Source organism: Lingula anatina, chromosome 7, assembly GCF_051362555.1.
Source record: "Lingula anatina isolate TDL-2025a chromosome 7, LinAna3.0, whole genome shotgun sequence".
NCBI classification, from domain to species: Eukaryota; Metazoa; Brachiopoda; class Lingulata; order Lingulida; family Lingulidae; genus Lingula; species Lingula anatina.
The window spans coordinates 19,939,479-19,956,615 of NC_141773.1; the positions used below are offsets into that span (position 1 = coordinate 19,939,479).

The 17,137-nt window shown below is 37.5% G+C and overlaps 3 protein-coding genes across 4 annotated transcripts; 2 read left to right on the plus strand and 1 right to left on the minus strand.

Moving 5' to 3' along the window:
* Positions 1-1,209: 1,209 nt before the first annotated feature.
* Positions 1,210-4,741, minus strand: LOC106161615 (uncharacterized). The gene is made up of 8 exons (XM_013538637.2): positions 4,555-4,741; positions 4,066-4,139; positions 3,592-3,837; positions 3,183-3,392; positions 2,613-2,974; positions 2,346-2,442; positions 1,908-2,014; positions 1,210-1,651 (listed from the first exon to the last, which is right to left on the minus strand). The coding sequence occupies exons 2-8, from the start codon at positions 4,130-4,132 to the stop codon at positions 1,562-1,564; spliced, it is 1,179 nt and encodes a 392-aa protein (XP_013394091.2). The 5' UTR covers positions 4,133-4,139; positions 4,555-4,741; the 3' UTR covers positions 1,210-1,561.
* Positions 4,742-7,986: 3,245 nt separating this feature from the next.
* On the plus strand, positions 7,987-11,754 carry LOC106161616 (uncharacterized). Its single transcript, XM_087017970.1, has 8 exons — positions 7,987-8,140; positions 8,654-8,727; positions 9,068-9,313; positions 9,513-9,722; positions 9,938-10,299; positions 10,469-10,565; positions 10,908-11,014; positions 11,299-11,754. The coding sequence occupies exons 2-8, from the start codon at positions 8,661-8,663 to the stop codon at positions 11,386-11,388; spliced, it is 1,179 nt and encodes a 392-aa protein (XP_086874096.1). The 5' UTR covers positions 7,987-8,140; positions 8,654-8,660; the 3' UTR covers positions 11,389-11,754.
* Positions 11,755-12,777: 1,023 nt separating this feature from the next.
* LOC106161597 (zinc finger protein 830) lies at positions 12,778-17,045 on the plus strand. 2 transcript variants are annotated; one of them, XR_015335495.1, is made up of 10 exons: positions 12,778-12,943; positions 13,118-13,217; positions 13,433-13,541; positions 14,013-14,034; positions 14,335-14,519; positions 14,986-15,119; positions 15,377-15,454; positions 15,692-15,768; positions 16,118-16,400; positions 16,485-17,045. XR_015335495.1 is itself a non-coding variant. In XM_013538599.2 (9 exons), the coding sequence occupies exons 1-9, from the start codon at positions 12,822-12,824 to the stop codon at positions 16,275-16,277; spliced, it is 987 nt and encodes a 328-aa protein (XP_013394053.2). In that variant the 5' UTR covers positions 12,778-12,821; the 3' UTR covers positions 16,278-17,045. The 2 variants fall into 2 exon arrangements, 1 of the variants encoding a protein (XP_013394053.2); XM_013538599.2 differs by having other exon boundaries at positions 16,118-17,045.
* The last annotated feature ends 92 nt before the right edge of the window (positions 17,046-17,137 follow it).

The window sequence follows — 17,137 nt, forward strand, 5'->3', positions numbered from 1 at the left end:
AAGTTGTTACATCGACCTTTTGCTAACGTTGGATTTAACTCAGTTCCATCCTAAGGGGGCGTGGGGACACACGGAAAATCCAGCTGGCGGAATGAGATGTGACAAACCGACTGTTGACAATACCAACGGTACTCTTTGGATTCCAATTAAACTGAAGAAAGCTGTTAAAAATGTAAATGAAGGTTTGCGTTTGTTTGAGCAGTTCGAGGATCAAATGGCGGTCTTTATACAGCGTTATTACTCTCAGATAACAATAAACGGTGCCGACTATACTCTAACTGTCATGCGTAATCGTATATCCGGGCAACTCGTAGGGCCCTCTTTGACCACGCCTATTGAAAATGGCATTCCGCCAACTCTTCAGTGTTACGGAGGTCACGTTTGCCTTTGGGTATGTTCAATTATACTGATTATAAAATTTGGAAGAGTTGAGATGTAATTCAAACATCAGAGGGAATTAGTACCTCAATTAATAACTGATTACAACTTTGCAAAAAGACATTGTTATTTGACGATAGCCGAAGGACATTTTTTAAGATAATTGTGAAACAATGTAAGAAGTATGATAAGTATAAACAACATGATAATAAATCCAACCGGGCATTAAATGAAGACATCACTTAGTAGCGATTTACAAACATTAAAATAAGCGAACTTTGTAACTGACTATCATAATAAAGTTAAAGCAATATATGTTCCCCCAAACGGCTTCACTGCATATAATGTAAATGATAAGGGTGTTTTCTTAAATTGGAGGCACTGAGGTGATTGAATGAGAAATATCCTAGAGTCACTTAACGTAAAACGAAGCGAGATTTGGCTGAGACTGGCGTCAGGAATAATGTAGGCCCTACGTCTGGCTGGCGATTTTTGGATAGCATTCTATCTTTATAATTATATCCTGAGTGCTTCACGATTATGCTAGGGAGGCAAAAGTGAGTTGTTACTGTCATGCAAATGAAATTTTATACGATTGTCCGTACAAATTTTTTGACATCGTAAGGGGCTACGGGTTAAATATCAGACGTACATTTATAGCAACTTTGTGGTCAATTTCGAAAACACTTAAATCGTCGTTCAGGGTGTTTTTTAATCATGAAGCCTGCGCTATTTACACTTTTTAACTTAAAGCGAGGGAACGTGGCCAGGGGACGGTACCATGGAAAGTTGCCAAATGTCATTGAAAGAGACAAGACGAGGATATTGATATGCTGCTAATAAATATAATATATTTTGCTACATGTTGTTTTACAATCAATATAATTCTTTGTGTTCCTCGTAGTCATTGTATATCCATACATCCTACTATTACTCTCATCGTTTACTTTATTATACGATAAATTGGTCGCGAGTTTGAAAAAGCGGTTGGTCATTTCTCGTAAGATAAATGGTTCTATTCTGAGATGCAAAAGATCAAGTGAATATTAGGTCTGTTTGAAAGAAAAAGAAGTAACAGTTTGGTCATTGCACGTCACACGTGCCGCATCGCAAACTGTTTCGCAATGCCATTGTTCATCAATCCTAATTATTCGTCATCTTTGTGAATTTAAGATATGTAGATTTAGTCGGTTCTGGCCATCTTGATGTTTCTCTCGCCAGCATTGAGCTTCCAGATCATGGCGTCGGTAAGAGCCCAGTCGTAGATCTGGACCTGAAAGTAAGAAGTTGTCTTAATAAGTAAACAACCCTGCCTATACCTTGCATAACTTTTTATCAGCGTAGTTTTAGTCTTCGGCACAGATGCCTTTAGTAGATTCGATATTTCTGAATTCAGATGAGATTTCATCAGTATAAAAATGCTTCTCAATAAATGTCTATATCATATTGGTCTTGGATAATCGATAAATAAAACAGGAGTAAAATCATCACCAAATGTCATCAAGATATGTTATGAAAAACACAATTACCTCATCGAGGAATCCAACAAGGTTGGTGTTGCTGAAACGAGCATCGACGGCCTCGCAGTTCAAGTCTCTGCCCATGTACAGTGGAGCAAGGGTAGCTGGGATAACACCTGTAGAAAGTTAAACACAATTTTAGCAATGTTTTTAAAAAGCATTGTCTTAAATTAGTATTGTTTTGCGCAGTTTTTACTTATGCATTTTTGTTAGCGTTCCGATAATGTCGTGTGTAAAAATGTACAAAGACAGCAGAATTGTATACATTTTAGTTGTATTTAAAGTTTCCCCAAAAAATTTAAGATACTGCTAATAAATAACTTCGGTACATTGACCAGCAACAAATTCAAAGTTGTTGAATATTTTTCTTACGAATTATAACTAAAATAACATTATATTATATTTTGTACCAAAAAATATATATTAAAAAAAAACGTTGTCACATACCGACAGCGATTTCATCAACCATAACTTTTCCGTTGACGTAAAGCACCAGTCTGAGACCATCGTAGACCATGGCGACGTGGTTCCAGCCGCTGCCACCCTGTGATATGAAGAACAATAATATTACAAGATTGTTAATTCTTTGACGAAAATAAGGTTTCTGAACCTAGAACTTTCCATTACAAACGTTTTCTACTGTAAATAACTGAACGTTTGTGTAGAATGCAATACAACTTCAGAAATATTTTTGCCGATTTTGACAACACTTACGTTCTTGCCGAGGTCGACGGTGAGGAGGGTGCCGTTGTTGTTGACCAGGACACGGCCTCCAAGATAGCCGCGGTCAGACCAGAAGGAGATGGTTGGCTCGATAGCGCAGTTGCCGTTGCTGAGGAGACCCTCACGGTCGTTCTTGGCGTGAGCAGCGTTCTTGTACCAGAAAGAGATGGTGAGGGCAGATCCCCATGGGTAGTTGTTGAAACGTGGGACCTCGCAATGGACGGTGCCGTTGAAGTGAGCAGCGTATCCGACCTTACCGTCCAAAAGCTCTACACCAGCGCAGTCTGTCCAGAAGTTATCGACGGTGGTGTCGGTGTGCTCATCAAAAGGCCACAGGGCGATAGCCTGGAGATCTGCAAGAAATGATTCAATATTAATCTTACATTTTCATTCCCTGCTTAAGAAAGAATAACAGTGACCTTTCACCAACGGCGTGGAGGCAATTCAGAAGCTGAAGACGTAAATAAAAGAAGAGGAAAACGTGAAAAAGCATTTAATGCTATCGTTAATATAAATATCATCGTTTTCGAGATTTAAAATATTAATCAGATCAGCACATACCTGGAACCATGCACATGCATCTCTTGACGTTGAACTCCCACTGTCCGCAGCTGACACGCTCGATTCTGGTCTCATCACCAAGGGTCTGGGATCTGTAGAAGGTGTTGGCATCACCCCACACGGCCAAGTAGGTCCATCCGTCAGGGCCGGCACATTTGCCGTCAAAATGGGGAAGGGTGGTGTAAGCGAGGGTGGTGGTTGGTGGCTCGGCTAATGAAAAAAAGATTTCTCTTTAGGCGCATAAAAATTTGGAATTGTAAAGCATTTTGAATAATACGCAGTGGTGCTGTCTAAATTGCTTTTTAAAGTAATGCTTATTGGATAAAAAAGTAATAATGCTCTATTTTTGTGACTTAGCTGGTATATTCCTATGATTATTGGGTTTGGAAAATGAGCTCTTTCAACTTACTTCTTGGTGGGCACTGTGGGTATGGGACCTTGCTGCCTGGGCAGGTGGCGACCTCACATGGAACGCAGGTAACAATGGTACCGTCGAAGAGGGTGCCTTCAGCACATTCCTTCACGTGAACCTTGATGTTAAGGTCATCATCCAAATCGCACTGGAGATAAGTTTTGCAGTCTTCTGGGTTCTCGTAGTAGCCTACGCCATTTCTCTCTTCGATGCACTTCTTGCAGAAGTCGTTGAATTTGGGAGCTGTGAATAAAATGAAATGGTTTATATTTATAAATATCACTCCAATCAAGAGTTATTGTTATCTTACAAGTTTGATATCACATAAAAAATAAAAAAAATTGGCAAGATATTTTGTAGATAAACTTTGGACTACATATCCATGTTTTAATATGTTAATGACAATAAGCGGAGAATTGAAATATGCCTTGTTAATCATCTTGATTATGTAGAGTATATTCAATTACGTACCAAGATGATGCTCATCGTAAACAGCGAGGGCACTGCCCACCAAGGCGAGGAGAACAAGACGAAGCATGATGACACTGAAAACAAAAAGTCGAATTAATTAACGTGCCAGTATAATGTTAGCCGTAGATTTGCAACATTCTTTTCACGTAGTTAACAACAGATATTGTTAAGAAAGTACGTAGAAGCTCTGCAAAATTTAGATGAAGTATATCGTTGCCAAACCTGTTTATAATAAGTTGCAGGTATGTAGCTAGCAATTTCAAAGAGCAAGAGTTCTTTTTTCTGAAAATGTGCCCCTTTTTACCCACTTAGTTGACGCAACTTGCTAAATTGGATGTGTATCCAATGTCGGTGAAGAGAAGACTTTTCTGGAGAAATAGGTGGCACTTTCGAACCCCAAGAACGCCTGCTTGCAGGCCATGCTGTCTGTCTTTGAAAAGATGGAAAGATACCCTAAGACTAGCGCGGAAAAGAAACCTAGAGACTCACCTTTCTACGGAGATGATCTGTCTAAGCTGTCAGCTAGCAAGATGAGAGTCAACTGTAGGATCGGGCTTTTATAATCCTCCTAGAAAATTGTATCGCCTGATATTGACCATTAAGTGGTCTTTGCCATTAATAGAGTATCTTTAAGACGCTTTGTAACCACTAGACTCAACATTTTAATGAAGAACGAAGTAACAATGCAGCGTCTTTGCGGAGTCTCATCATGACAAATGAACGAGACTCATCAACGAACAACCTGACAATGCATCAATTTGACTGCATATTGTCAACATTGGTAAATCGTCTTCATTGAGAGCCAGTTGACAATGGTGGCCTTGCGTGCCCTCTCTCAGCGGACATGTGCACCGGTGACATGCAGATGACAATGTGAGATAGAGCCAAGATTGATACCTAGACTAACGCGCCATGCCGTGCACTTTCCACTTCATAGTCCAGTAGGGGCTGCCTTCTCATTAGACATGGATACTTAACAGAGAAGGCACGCGGTTAATTAAAACACTAATCAACCTTGTCACGGTCGGCTAATCCAGCAGAAAGGTCGCTGGTATGTGGACACGTGGTTTTCACGTGCTTCACCAGTGGATTTCAATTTTCATATTGTGGAGCAAGGCGACTCAAGTAGAAAACAGGTGTTAGGGAAGAGCGTCGTATTATTTCAGATTAGTCAACTGTCAATTTCATGTGAATCGCTAATGTGCAGGCTCGTTTTTAATCAAAAATTGTCCTTGGCGTTAAAAATGAGTACATATATAAACTTTGAAGTCACTTTGTCTAATTTAAATAAAACAGGAAGGTGATATGAGATGCAGACAATTTTTGCAATTTATTTTTCTTTATATCACATAAATCTTGTAGGAAAAGTACAATTAGGCTTTATTCGTAAAAAAAAATCATGTGACAGCAACCTAATGTTGGGACAAACAATGATTTGGAAAGCGGGTACAGTTTTTGAATAATGTAAATTTTGACTTCGAGAAAGGATCAAAAACGTGGTAAAAATGATAGGGTTTACCAGGCCAAGAAAATCCCTTGCCTTCTTGGTATTTTGGTTACAAGGGCAGTGAGGAATACATGTCGTCTATAAAATGAATGGGTTTGTACGCATAATTACTCAGAAAGGGGTATTTTAAAGACAAATTTATCCACAAATCTTATTTTTCTAAAGAATGAGGAGTATGGGAGTAGGGAAAGTGAAAATCCACCCTTAAGTTGATGTTGGTGTGACAAGTTGTATTCAGATTCTCCCTCACACCTTCCTTTTCATTAGTTGGTATGTATAAAGCTGTCTACGTACCCTATATTATCCCAACATTTATTTTAATTCATACATATTAGAAAATTAATTCTCTCGCAAATATCTGCAATTTTTCTTTATCACTGCAGTACACTATCCAAAGCTGCCAAAAAATTGGAATTTATATTTGTTTTCACGTTCTAAAAAAGGACGCTCGCGAAATTTCAGCTGAGTCGCTGAGTATAACTTTGTATAAATTGTGTTTTTAAAAAGGAAAATGATAGATAAAGCACTTCAAGGAACCCATGTTGTAGAAACAGACACATTAAACTGAATGTATAAAAGTGTGCGAGTGAAATCTTGAAAAGCTATGCTGACTTGAAAGTTCAACAAAAACCAAAGGTTGTGGAGCGATTTGCCGTTAATATGCTAAACCATCTAAACGCGATGCACATACATGTAAGAAGACACGTGTAGAAACTAATCCGTGACACACACACATTATTCGGGACACTGTCACCATTGCTCAAAGGAATATATTTGCCCATCTATTGTGCATAACATCCGGTGTTACCGGCTCTCTAGCCCTGCCCTTCTATCGTCTACCTGTCTCTTTTTATTTGTCTCTGCTAGCGCGTTGGCGATCTAAATGAACTCGTCTAATGAAGGTGTGCTTTTGCCAACAACGGGGAACAGAGCAGTCAGCTAGCAAGTTTGAAGGATGCCTTTATTTTTTGAGATATTTATCGTTTTTAATTATCGAAGGCGAGTGAGTGCAACTGAGAATTAACTATGAGAAGAACGCTCATGAGAATCGCCTGTAAAACTATCAAGTAAAAAGATGTGAACAACAGATGCTTTTCCAAAACCTTTTTTGTCATTGATAATCATAATAGGATGGTGTTTAAAGGATGTTCACTATATTTCTTGAGATCGCATTAAAAATAATGTGTTCAATAATTTTATTTGAAGGGAAATGTTTTGCTTAAATCGATTTTAAAGAAAAAATCAAATCATATTTTATTTTGAAAATATTTCCCTCTAGTTATCATTGTAAGTTTATTTATTGGATCAATCAGAAACGTAATGTGAAGCAACAATCTTTAAAGTAGAATCATATATTCCTCTAAGTAGACTTACTGCAATTACACACACACACACTCACACACTGCACAACGTAGCACGTTTTCATTTTAATAATTCTACAAAGACGTAGAATTGCGTGATGAAATTAACACACTGTCTTTGACTATCTGAAACAATTAGTATTCTTTTAACAACTTGTAAAAGCCCTTCACAGATGGAATCTTTTGGCCTGTAAGAAACAAGAGTGTATCAAAATCAGTGAATCAGATATCTTTGAACCCTCTCCTCCCCACCCTCTCCCTTTATGATTCAGTTTAATCTACACACAGACGTATAACCGAAAAAAAATAAAAATAAATAAAAAATAAAAAATAAATAAATAAATAAATAATTAAATAAATAGAAAGAAAGAAAGGAATCTTCAAACGTTGAATATTTGGGGCTCTGAAGGAAAAATTTGAAAATTCGGCAAGGTACAGGTCTCTTACAGCCTGGTTTTTACATAAAAGGAATCTGATATTGAGTAAATCGTGGCAGGCCATTTAACTTTCAATAAACGGTGATCACCCAAAGGTCATCAGCTGCTCCACACACACACACACACACACACACTTTCTTCTATATATATTTTTTTATTTTAGATAAAAACTTAAGATTTTCAGTTGCAAATACGCTTGAAGAAGTTTCAACAGTATAATTTCTCTAATCCAGCTTTTTCTCAAATCACAGGTCATTAGATTGCGGGGGAGGGGGGGGGGAGGTTTTAACACGGTCCTTAACTACTTCAAACGCCACTGAGCTCCCAAAATACCTGATAACAAGTGACTTTTTGACTTGTATTGTGATGTGTCTGATAAAAGGTTAGCTCGTGCTGACGAAATTTACGGCGTCGGTGCAAAAACAAACCGTGACCACTCTCATCAGTGTCCCGTATCTGATAGCCTTGCTGATTCCGTGAACTTAAGCTGATGCCAATGAAACGAGAAAGATGTTTAAACAGCACGCTATCTGTGAGTTTCATCTAAATGTTTCTGATACCATATGCAAGTGTAAGAGTGGACTTCATTGTTAGTGGTCACTTTATTGGCCCTTAACAATTTGGAATATGTTGACCATTGGTAATTATGTTGGAAAAGAGACGCTTCTTTCTTTTCTAATGCGCACCTTGTTCTTCTGGCAGTATAAAAGCAGACGCATGTGAGAGACGCGGCATCTTGCCGGCTGACCGCTTACAGAGATCACATATAGGTGAGTGTCAAGGGCGCCGAAGTTTCGATTTTGCTGACGAAAAAGAAACAAGCGCTCACAACCGACGGCTTTTACAAAGCCTAAGCCGTTCGTAGTCAGGAACAAGTTTTTTACTGCGCAGAGTCCGACGTTATTTTAAATAAATCATTCAAGTTTTAAGATTCGTATAATTGTGTAGGCGTGCGTAATTATATAAGAGACTGTAAAGTTCGATGTCGTTTTTCGAAATACTACGTCATCGAAAGGATATATGGTTGACGATGTGTAAGTGGATCGACTATTTAACTCTAAGGGGGGACAAACAGGAATGAAGAGTTTTAAAAAATGTAATGCATGCCATGAGCCTATCCGTGAACTGGGGAAAGGGGTGCTGCTTGTGCCTGTATCAGAACCTTTTTATTGAAATACTATAGTATTTCTGTATCAGACTGAGAACTGATGTCACACCAGGTCAATAAAATCAAATGTTTATAATTTTCTAATAATTTTACTAATTTGAATTCTCGTTTCCAGTCCCATCATGCTTCGTCTTGTTCTCCTCGCCTTGGTGGGCAGTGCCCTCGCTGTTTACGATGAGCATCATCTTGGTAAGTAATTGTTGTTTACAAGTCAATGCACGTATTTAACAGTATGGTCATTGTTATAATTATCTCGTTGACTTTGACAGAAAAAAACTCGTCATCGGATTCATGCTTAAAGTAGATTGTATCTAACTTAAAAGAAGTCCTTAAAATAAACAAAAAGTAGAATAAGAAGTAACAAAGACAGCCAACGATGTTAAACATGTAACATTACAAGCTGAATTATTAAATTTATTATTATTATTATTATTATTATTATTATTATTATTATTATTATTAAAATGCCGCTTACGAGAATGTAAACAAGTCCACGTATTAAGTCTAAGATTATTGGGTCATTTTACAGCTCCCAAATTCAACGACTTCTGCAAGAAGTGCATCGAAGAGAGAAATGGCGTAGGCTACTACGAGAACCCAGAAGACTGCAAAACTTACCTCCAGTGCGATTTGGATGATGACCTTAACATCAAGGTTCACGTGAAAGAATGCGCTGAAGGTACCCTCTTCGATGGTACCATCGTTACCTGTGTTCCATGTGAGGTCGCCACCTGCCCAGGCAGCAAGGTCCCATACCCACAGTGCCCACCAAGAAGTGAGTAGATGGTTCTCATTTCCCAACATCTTAGTAATATACCAGTTGTCAACGTTACAAAGTTAAATTATTTTAAATAATTATGATTTTCTAATCAAATTTTACAAAAAATCATTTAGACAACACCGCTGATTATTTACAAAATGCTTCTTTATAATTCCAAATTTTCATGCACCTAAAAAAATTAATTTTTCCCCAGCCGCCCCACCAACCACCACCATGGCTTACACCACCCTTCCCCAGTTTGACGGCAAATGTGCCGGCCCTGACGGATGGACCTACTTGGCCGTCTGGGGTGATGCCAACACCTTCTACAGATCCCAGACCCTTGGTGATGAGACCAGAATCGAGCGTGTCAGCTGCGGACAGTGGGAGTTCAACGTCAAGAGATGCATGTGCATGGTTCCAGGTATGAGCTGATCTGATTAATATCTTACATTCTCTATAACGACAACAATTATATTAACGATAGCATTAAATACTTTCTCGCGTTTCCCTCTTCTTTTTTTAAACAAATTATGCTGCTGAATAACGCCTACGCCGTTGATGAAAGGTCAATATTATTTTCTCAGGGAATGAAAAATGTATAAAAATGTATAATTAATATTGAATCATTTCTTGCAGATCTCCAGGCTATCGCCCTGTGGCCTTTCGATGAGCACACCGACACCACCGTCGATAACTTCTGGACAGACTGCGCTGGTGTAGAGCTTTTGGACGGTAAAGTCGGATACGCTGCTCACTTCAACGGCACCGTCCACTGCGAGGTCCCACGTTTCAACAACTACCCATGGGGATCTGCCCTCACTATCTCTTTCTGGTACAAGAACGCTGCTCACGCCAAGAACGACCGTGAGGGTCTCCTCAGCAACGGCAACTGCGCTATCGAGCCAACCATCTCCTTCTGGTCTGACCGCGGCTATCTTGGAGGCCGTATCCTGGTCAACAACAACGGCACCCTCCTCACCGTCGACCTCGGCAAGAACGTAAGTGTTGTTAAAATTGGCAAAAATATTTCTGAATTATATTTCATTCTACACAAACGTTCAGTTATTTACAGTAGAAAATGTTTGCAATGGAAAGCTCTAGATTAAGAGACCTTATTTTCATCAAAGAAATAACAATCTAGTAATACTATTGTTCTTTATATCACAGGGTGGCAGCGGCTGGAACCACGTCGCCATGGTCTACGATGGTCTCAGACTTGTGCTTTACGTCAACGGAAAAGTTATGGTTGATGAAATCGCTGTCGGTATGTGACAACTTTTTTTATATAAATATTTTTTGGTACGAAACATAATATAATATTATTTTAGTTATAATTGGTTAGAAAAATTTAGAAAAAACCTAGAATTGGTTGCTGGTCAATGTACTGAAGTTATTCATTAGCAGTATCTTTCATTATTTTTGGAGACTGTTTAAATACAAAAAAAAAATTATATAATGTATGTAATTCAGCTGTCTTTGTACATTTTTACAAACGCTATTTGCGACACTCTATCAAAATTGCATATGTAAAAACTGCGCAAAACAATACTAATTTAAGACAATGCTTTTTAAAAACATTGCTAAAATTGTGTTTAATTTTCTACAGGTGCTATCCCAGCTACCCTTGCTCCATTGTACATGGGCAGAGACTTGAACTGCGAGGCCGTCGATGCTCGTTTCAGCAACACCAACCTTGTTGGATTCCTCGATGAGGTAATTGTGTTTCGATAACTTTCATCCTTAGTGATATTCAGCGATGATTTTTGTCCTTTTTTCCCTTGATTTAGTTTATCTGGAGATAAGACCGTGAAATACATAGCATAATGATGTTGACAAGTAATAATACGTTGATAATTTCCTACTTTGTAAAATACGAATTCAGAAATCTCGAAGGTACTGAAAGCATCTGTGTCGAAAACTAAAACTACGCTGATGAAAAAGGATGTAAGGCATAGGTGGAGCTGTCAGCTAATGAGGGCAACTTTTTTTATTTTCAGGTCCAGATCTACGACTGGGCTCTTACCGACGCCATGATCTGGAAGCTCAATGCTGGAGAGAGAAACATCAAGATGGCCAGAACCGACTAAATCTACATATTATCTTAAATTCACATAGATGACTGATACGAATAATGGACAATGACATTGAGGCACAGTTTGTGATGCGACACGTGTGACGTGCAATGACCAGATTGTAATTTTATTTTTTCAAACAGACCTATTATACACTTATCATTTGCACTTCGGAATAGTTCCATTTAATTTACGAGAAACGAACAACATGCTTTTTTTTCACAATCGCTTCCATTTTATCACATAATAATGCTGGTCTATTCGATATTAGTAATATTACGCTGTATAGAAGATGACCATTCGGCCATGAAAAACACGAAGATTTTATTGCTTGTACCACAACATTTAACAAAATATATTATATTTATTAGCAGCAATCAATCTCCTTTTCTCGTCTTTTTATTTATTGTTGACAACTTTCAATTACGGGCTTGCAGTCCTCGTCTTCGTCATTTTTCCTTATATTGAATGAAAGCAAATAATGTTGGTATTGTATTGGCACGTTGAATAGGCCTATAAGGGCGGATCAGATCGATCGACTTCAGATAGCGTATTGCTAGGCTAGAGAAAAACTGAAATTAATTGAATAGACCAATTTTAAGAACATTACTGGTACCACCATATAAAAATTGCTCAGATTCTGGAGAGAATGTGAATGATAGATTTGTCTAGTTTTAAGAAAAATTCAATTTCAAGATATTATAATCAATTAATGCAAATAACCACGGCTTTAACCTGGGCTTGAACCCTGCATTTTGAACAAGTATTTCTTTCATTTGATGAATGGCCTTTTGCACGTCGTTGAACATTATCGTGACAAGGCCAATTACATTGTGGTGCTTAAACCTGGGTCATTAACATACATGCACAGTGTACATGTATCACTCGATAGTTTTAGGCTTTTTCATTTGTTTTAACGCAATTTATTTGATTATTTTTATCAAACAACGAGATAGAGAGAGAGAGAGAGAGAGAGAGAGTAGGCTACCTGTTTTGTTCTATTTTGGCAAACTGACAAGCGAGCCCCCCCCCCCCCCCCCCCCAAAAAAAAAAAAAAAAAAAAAAAAAAAGACCACGTGCAGGGGTTCACAGCCTTCTATCTTCGGGGGCAGGTGTTAGAAATTATCTTAAGACCAACATGTCAGCCTCCATCAAATATAAGGCTGTGAGGGATTGTTTACTGCTTCTACGTACACACCCTATCATACTTTTAATTTTTCAAGCTCACAGGCACGTTAGATGATACCATGTAGAGTGTAGACCTAAAGTAAAATAAATAAATAAATAAATAAATAAATAAATAAATATGGTAAATATTCATCTGAAGATGAAAGTTATGCTGCAAAAGGTCCTTTATTGAGTCTCTCCTTTATTGCGGACCAGTTAGAGGCTTCTCTTGTTGATGTATCGATGCAAGTGCCTCCCCATTTTACACCTTGAGGACAAGCATGGCGTCGAATGCAAAGAAGAAAAAGAAACAGCTCAGTAAGGATGATTTGAGACGGCTCATGAAGGAAACAAAGTCAACTGTGACATCGACAGCAAGTAGAATAGACTCTCCACTAGCAAAATATCCTTTTTGTGATATTAATAGCTTAGATTAGATGTTTTGAAACTGTAAATGTAATGAAAGACGCTGCTTATGTGTACAAACTGCAGTTAGTCGACTTCAGGTTCAGTGGCTAAGTGAGAGTTGCTATAACAAATAAGACATCTTGCCTGTTTGTGTCCCTAACACTGCCACATATAACAGCTTAGGTCACCTGTCCTGTGCTTTGTGCAACGTACCAGTGAAAAATGAAAAGTTGTGGAAGGCACATATTCAAGGCAGAACACATAGAGAGGTACTAGTAATTAGGTTTTTGTAATACTAAAAGTTAAACCCTCTTTTGCTATGCTGAGGTGACGGATTGTTTGTGTCCAAACGAAGCATAGTAATGGACCTTGAAAGACTTAACTAAAACAAGTTAGTATATGCTCTTTTTCTGTATCATATATTTAAACTCGAGGTCACTTATGTTGGTGAGGTGTTTAGTAATAACTGGGTATGTTTTACCAGCTTGTCGCCTCCTTAAAGATGAGGCCTCCAGCCCCTGTGCCTCCACCCAACACTGCCAAGAGGAAAATGGTGGACAGTGGACAAGATGAAGAGGTGAAGAAATCTAAAGGTAATGGTATAATAATTTGTAATGCATATGTATATAGGTCAGTAACCTGTTCATGTGAGCTGGAGTAGGAGACGCAATCCAAGCACTTGGAAATCACACTTGTCATTTTGCCTCAAACATCCTCAAAGGACTGGCTGGCATGGTATCGTGGCCAAGTTTGAACTTTGGCGAAATCTTAAAGTTAGCTTAAAAATAGTATTTTTTTGTGTTTTTAAGTTTTGTTGATGTATTTTCATGTTTTGTAATTGTTCTTACTTATCATGAGAAAAAATTACTGAAAATATAATTATTACTTCCCTGTATTTGGGGGTCTCATATTTACAAGTACTTTTCTCTTAAGTTTTGATGCAGTTGAAATATACTGTATAATATGTTCTTGGCTATATCTGAATGTCTGAGTGCAAAAATAAACGGAATTGATTTATCCTTATTTTTAGTATTTACATAATGTATTTTTATTTCTCATTTCAGTCACAAATAATTCCAGTAAAGGGTGAGTTACTCAGATTACTCAAGGCTTTTCATTCGGTTCTGGAACAGTAAAATGTGCCAGTTTTACAGTTTTTCTATAGTGTCAGACAGAAGCAAAATGTATGTGTTTATTTGATTATTTTATAATGAAACTTTCTTGAAATTTAATGACACTTAAAATTTTTGAATAAAATGATTGTTCTTTGTGTCAGTGTGCAGTTTCCCTCAACAAGTTTTTTCTTCCATATTCCTTTTTCCCCCAAATACTGTTACGCATGAAGTCAAAATCTAACATGCTGCAGCACATTTCTTTTTTGTTCAGACTTCCAGCAGATTTTTTTGATGCCAGTGTGCCATCAGCTCCAACTGGTGGTAAAACCAACCAACAGCCTGCGCTTACACTGGGAGACTATGGGTCCTCAGACGAGGAGGAGGAGGAAAATGTTAAGGAGGAGGGGAAAGAAGGAATTGCGGCATCAGTGGCTGGCAACTCTGGGCTGCCAGCAGGCAAGTTTGATTTTTGGTAGCAGATATCTAATTATTTTTTCCCCAAAATGCTAAATGGAGTGGGCATTAGGACAGTGGGAGAGAATCAAGCTTGAAAGATTTAGACTATTACTTAAATAATATGCATATTTAGTACTTTGTGTTTATGTGTAACCTTTTTAAGAATGAGGCAGTGTAAGAAATACACAGTTAATGTAGACAATTTATTGTTGTGCTGGGCCATTAAAAAATGTGCTTTCACTGTGCAATCCAGATGACTTGAATCTTGGACTAGTTTAGGAACTTGAAACCCACTTGCCTGGATGATTAGGGCAAATAAAAATGTTTCCTAACCCTTAGATTAAAAGGTTTTACAATAATCTGAAAAGTTTTCCATAAATTGCAATCTTTTCAGTTGGACATGTTTTAGAAGTTGTAACCTATCTGGACTTATACCAAAATTGATAACATACTCTTTGTCTTTTAGACTTTTTTGACAGTGGTGTACCTCCTGATCCCAAGGGGGAAGAAGAAGAAGAAGAGGGGGGGACAACAGTACCAATGTCTATGGCTGACAAATTGCCAGAGGGTTTTTTTGATGATGCTAAAATGGATGCTAAGGTTTGTCTGGAAATGTTCATATTCCACGTGTCTTGCAGATTCATAATTTAGAGACAAAGCCGAAACCGGTCTATTAAATCATGTCAATAATTTCAGCATTTTTAATTTTTCAACACACATCATTTTTAGTTCCTCCACATAGGTGCCCGTTTTTCAGAGCTCAAATCATCTTGTTATTATACTATTCAAACACATTTTTGTATGATGAAGGGATTCATTGCTGAACACATTTACGTATTATAAGATATTTTCTCTAGGTTCGTAAGGTGGAATACAGAGACAAGATGGAGGATGAGTGGGAGAGTTTCCAGAAAGCAATGAAAGAGGAGACTGCAGTGAGTATAAGCCAGCTGGACTTCATCAGGGCTACCATTGATATAAAGACTGATAACACAAATAATATAGAACAAGTCCAGGAAAGTGCAAGATTTTCTCCTTTATATCAATGGTATAACCTGTCCAAACCATAAGATAATAATGACCTGTAAACCTGTATTTGAGCTCTTAGTTTCTTACTTTTATTACCAGTTATCCATAGCCTGTTTACATGTTTCATTTATTCTTTAATTTAGGTGTCAGCGGCCATAATTGAGGAAGAAGATGAGAGTGTGACAGTTGAGAGAAAAATTGATGAAATCGATGATCAAATGTTAGTCTCTGGGTTTTTGTGTATGCTGTGACAATGGAATTTCAAGTGCATGTTGAGCTGCATCTCTCATTTTTAAAAATCGATGTAGATTGTGTTTGTTTTGTGGAATTAAATCTCAGTTTTATCATTTGTATGACATGTTAAACTTGTATGGTGAATGTGATCATAATTTACAATGGTTGTATTAAGACTTCACAATGGTTGTGAGAAGACTCTCTCGATGCTTTCAATAATTTGTTGGGATTGTTAAATGCTTGCTGATCACAACTTTGTCTGGATACATCTTTATGGACACGAGGCAAATTCCATATATTTATGTTTTGATAATAATTAAATTTATCTCTTTCAGAAATCGACTGAACACAATTACAACTCTAGCTCGTCAAAAGGAGGAAGTCATGTCGAAAGCCAAAGATACAGAGACCATGGACTCTAGTGACAGTGAGGCAGATGAAAGGGAATTTGAGGGTTTTCTGGACTGGAGAAATAAGAAAGAGTCTCATTTATGATTCATTCAGGATATCTGAGTGGAAATGTCTACAGAAATTCATTAATTTTGATTTCAAACAAGTAAACTTTAAGGCAGTTTTGAGTCACAAGTTATAGCTCTGAAGGTAAGTACTCACAAAATTCAAACCAAGTTGATTTTTAAATCCAAATTTTCCCCAGTGTTTTATTGGGAATAATGGATAATAATGATTTTAAAGTTTTGAAAACAGAGTCGGTTATGAGTGATAATCTAAGGTCTCATTCCCAATGAAACTGTTATTCTACATAGATCGATCCAAACGAGGACTTACGCTAAATCCAGTCAGATTAGCAGGTCTCCTTCTGGCGTTGAGTAAAATAAAGAAAAGTTGGTAATAATACCAGCGCGTTGGAAAGAAGAGGATGCAATCTCTCAATCTGATTGCATTCAGCAAGAGTCCCCACGGAGTTGAATCAATCTATGTTGGACAATAGTTTCATTGAAAATAAGCCCTTAGAATAATTGAGTATTTGAAGGAGAGGTGTTTGCATTTTGTGGGTAATTACCCTTTCGGCAGGTGACAGTTGTACTACAGGAAGAAGTGCTAGTCAAGTAAACCTGTTCAGTTTTTGAAAATAATGAAACTCCTCTTTGATTTTGTATTATGTTGAAGATGCATGTAGAGGTGGTCATGTATATTGACTGGAAATTTCATGCAAAAAATCTATGAACCCAAGTTTGTATGTAAATTTGTACATAGTGAAAAATATTTAAGATAGATTTGAAATTGAATAAAAAAAAATGTATATATTGTAGTTCTCTAACTTTCTTTTGAAAATTAGTCAAGAGCATAACAGAAAAAAGTTTCCCACCTAAATGGAAATGAAACAGTTTGTACAA

Coding starts and splice junctions, on each gene's coding strand:
- LOC106161615 (XM_013538637.2), bottom strand. CDS start 4,132: ATGCTTCGTCTTGTTCTCCTCGCCTTGGTGGGCAGTGCCCTCGCTGTT. Junction 3,393..3,591: donor CCCACAGTGCCCACCAAGAA/GTAAGTTGAAAG, acceptor TTTTTTCATTAG/CCGAGCCACCAACCACCACC. Junction 2,975..3,182: donor ATGCATGTGCATGGTTCCAG/GTATGTGCTGAT, acceptor CATTTCTTGCAG/ATCTCCAGGCTATCGCCCTG.
- LOC106161616 (XM_087017970.1), top strand. CDS start 8,661: ATGCTTCGTCTTGTTCTCCTCGCCTTGGTGGGCAGTGCCCTCGCTGTT. Junction 8,728..9,067: donor TTACGATGAGCATCATCTTG/GTAAGTAATTGT, acceptor GTCATTTTACAG/CTCCCAAATTCAACGACTTC. Junction 10,300..10,468: donor CCGTCGACCTCGGCAAGAAC/GTAAGTGTTGTT, acceptor TTTATATCACAG/GGTGGCAGCGGCTGGAACCA.
- LOC106161597 (XM_013538599.2), top strand. CDS start 12,822: ATGGCGTCGAATGCAAAGAAGAAAAAGAAACAGCTCAGTAAGGATGAT. Junction 12,944..13,117: donor ATAGACTCTCCACTAGCAAA/ATATCCTTTTTG, acceptor TAACACTGCCAC/ATATAACAGCTTAGGTCACC. Junction 13,542..14,012: donor AGAGGTGAAGAAATCTAAAG/GTAATGGTATAA, acceptor TTCTCATTTCAG/TCACAAATAATTCCAGTAAA.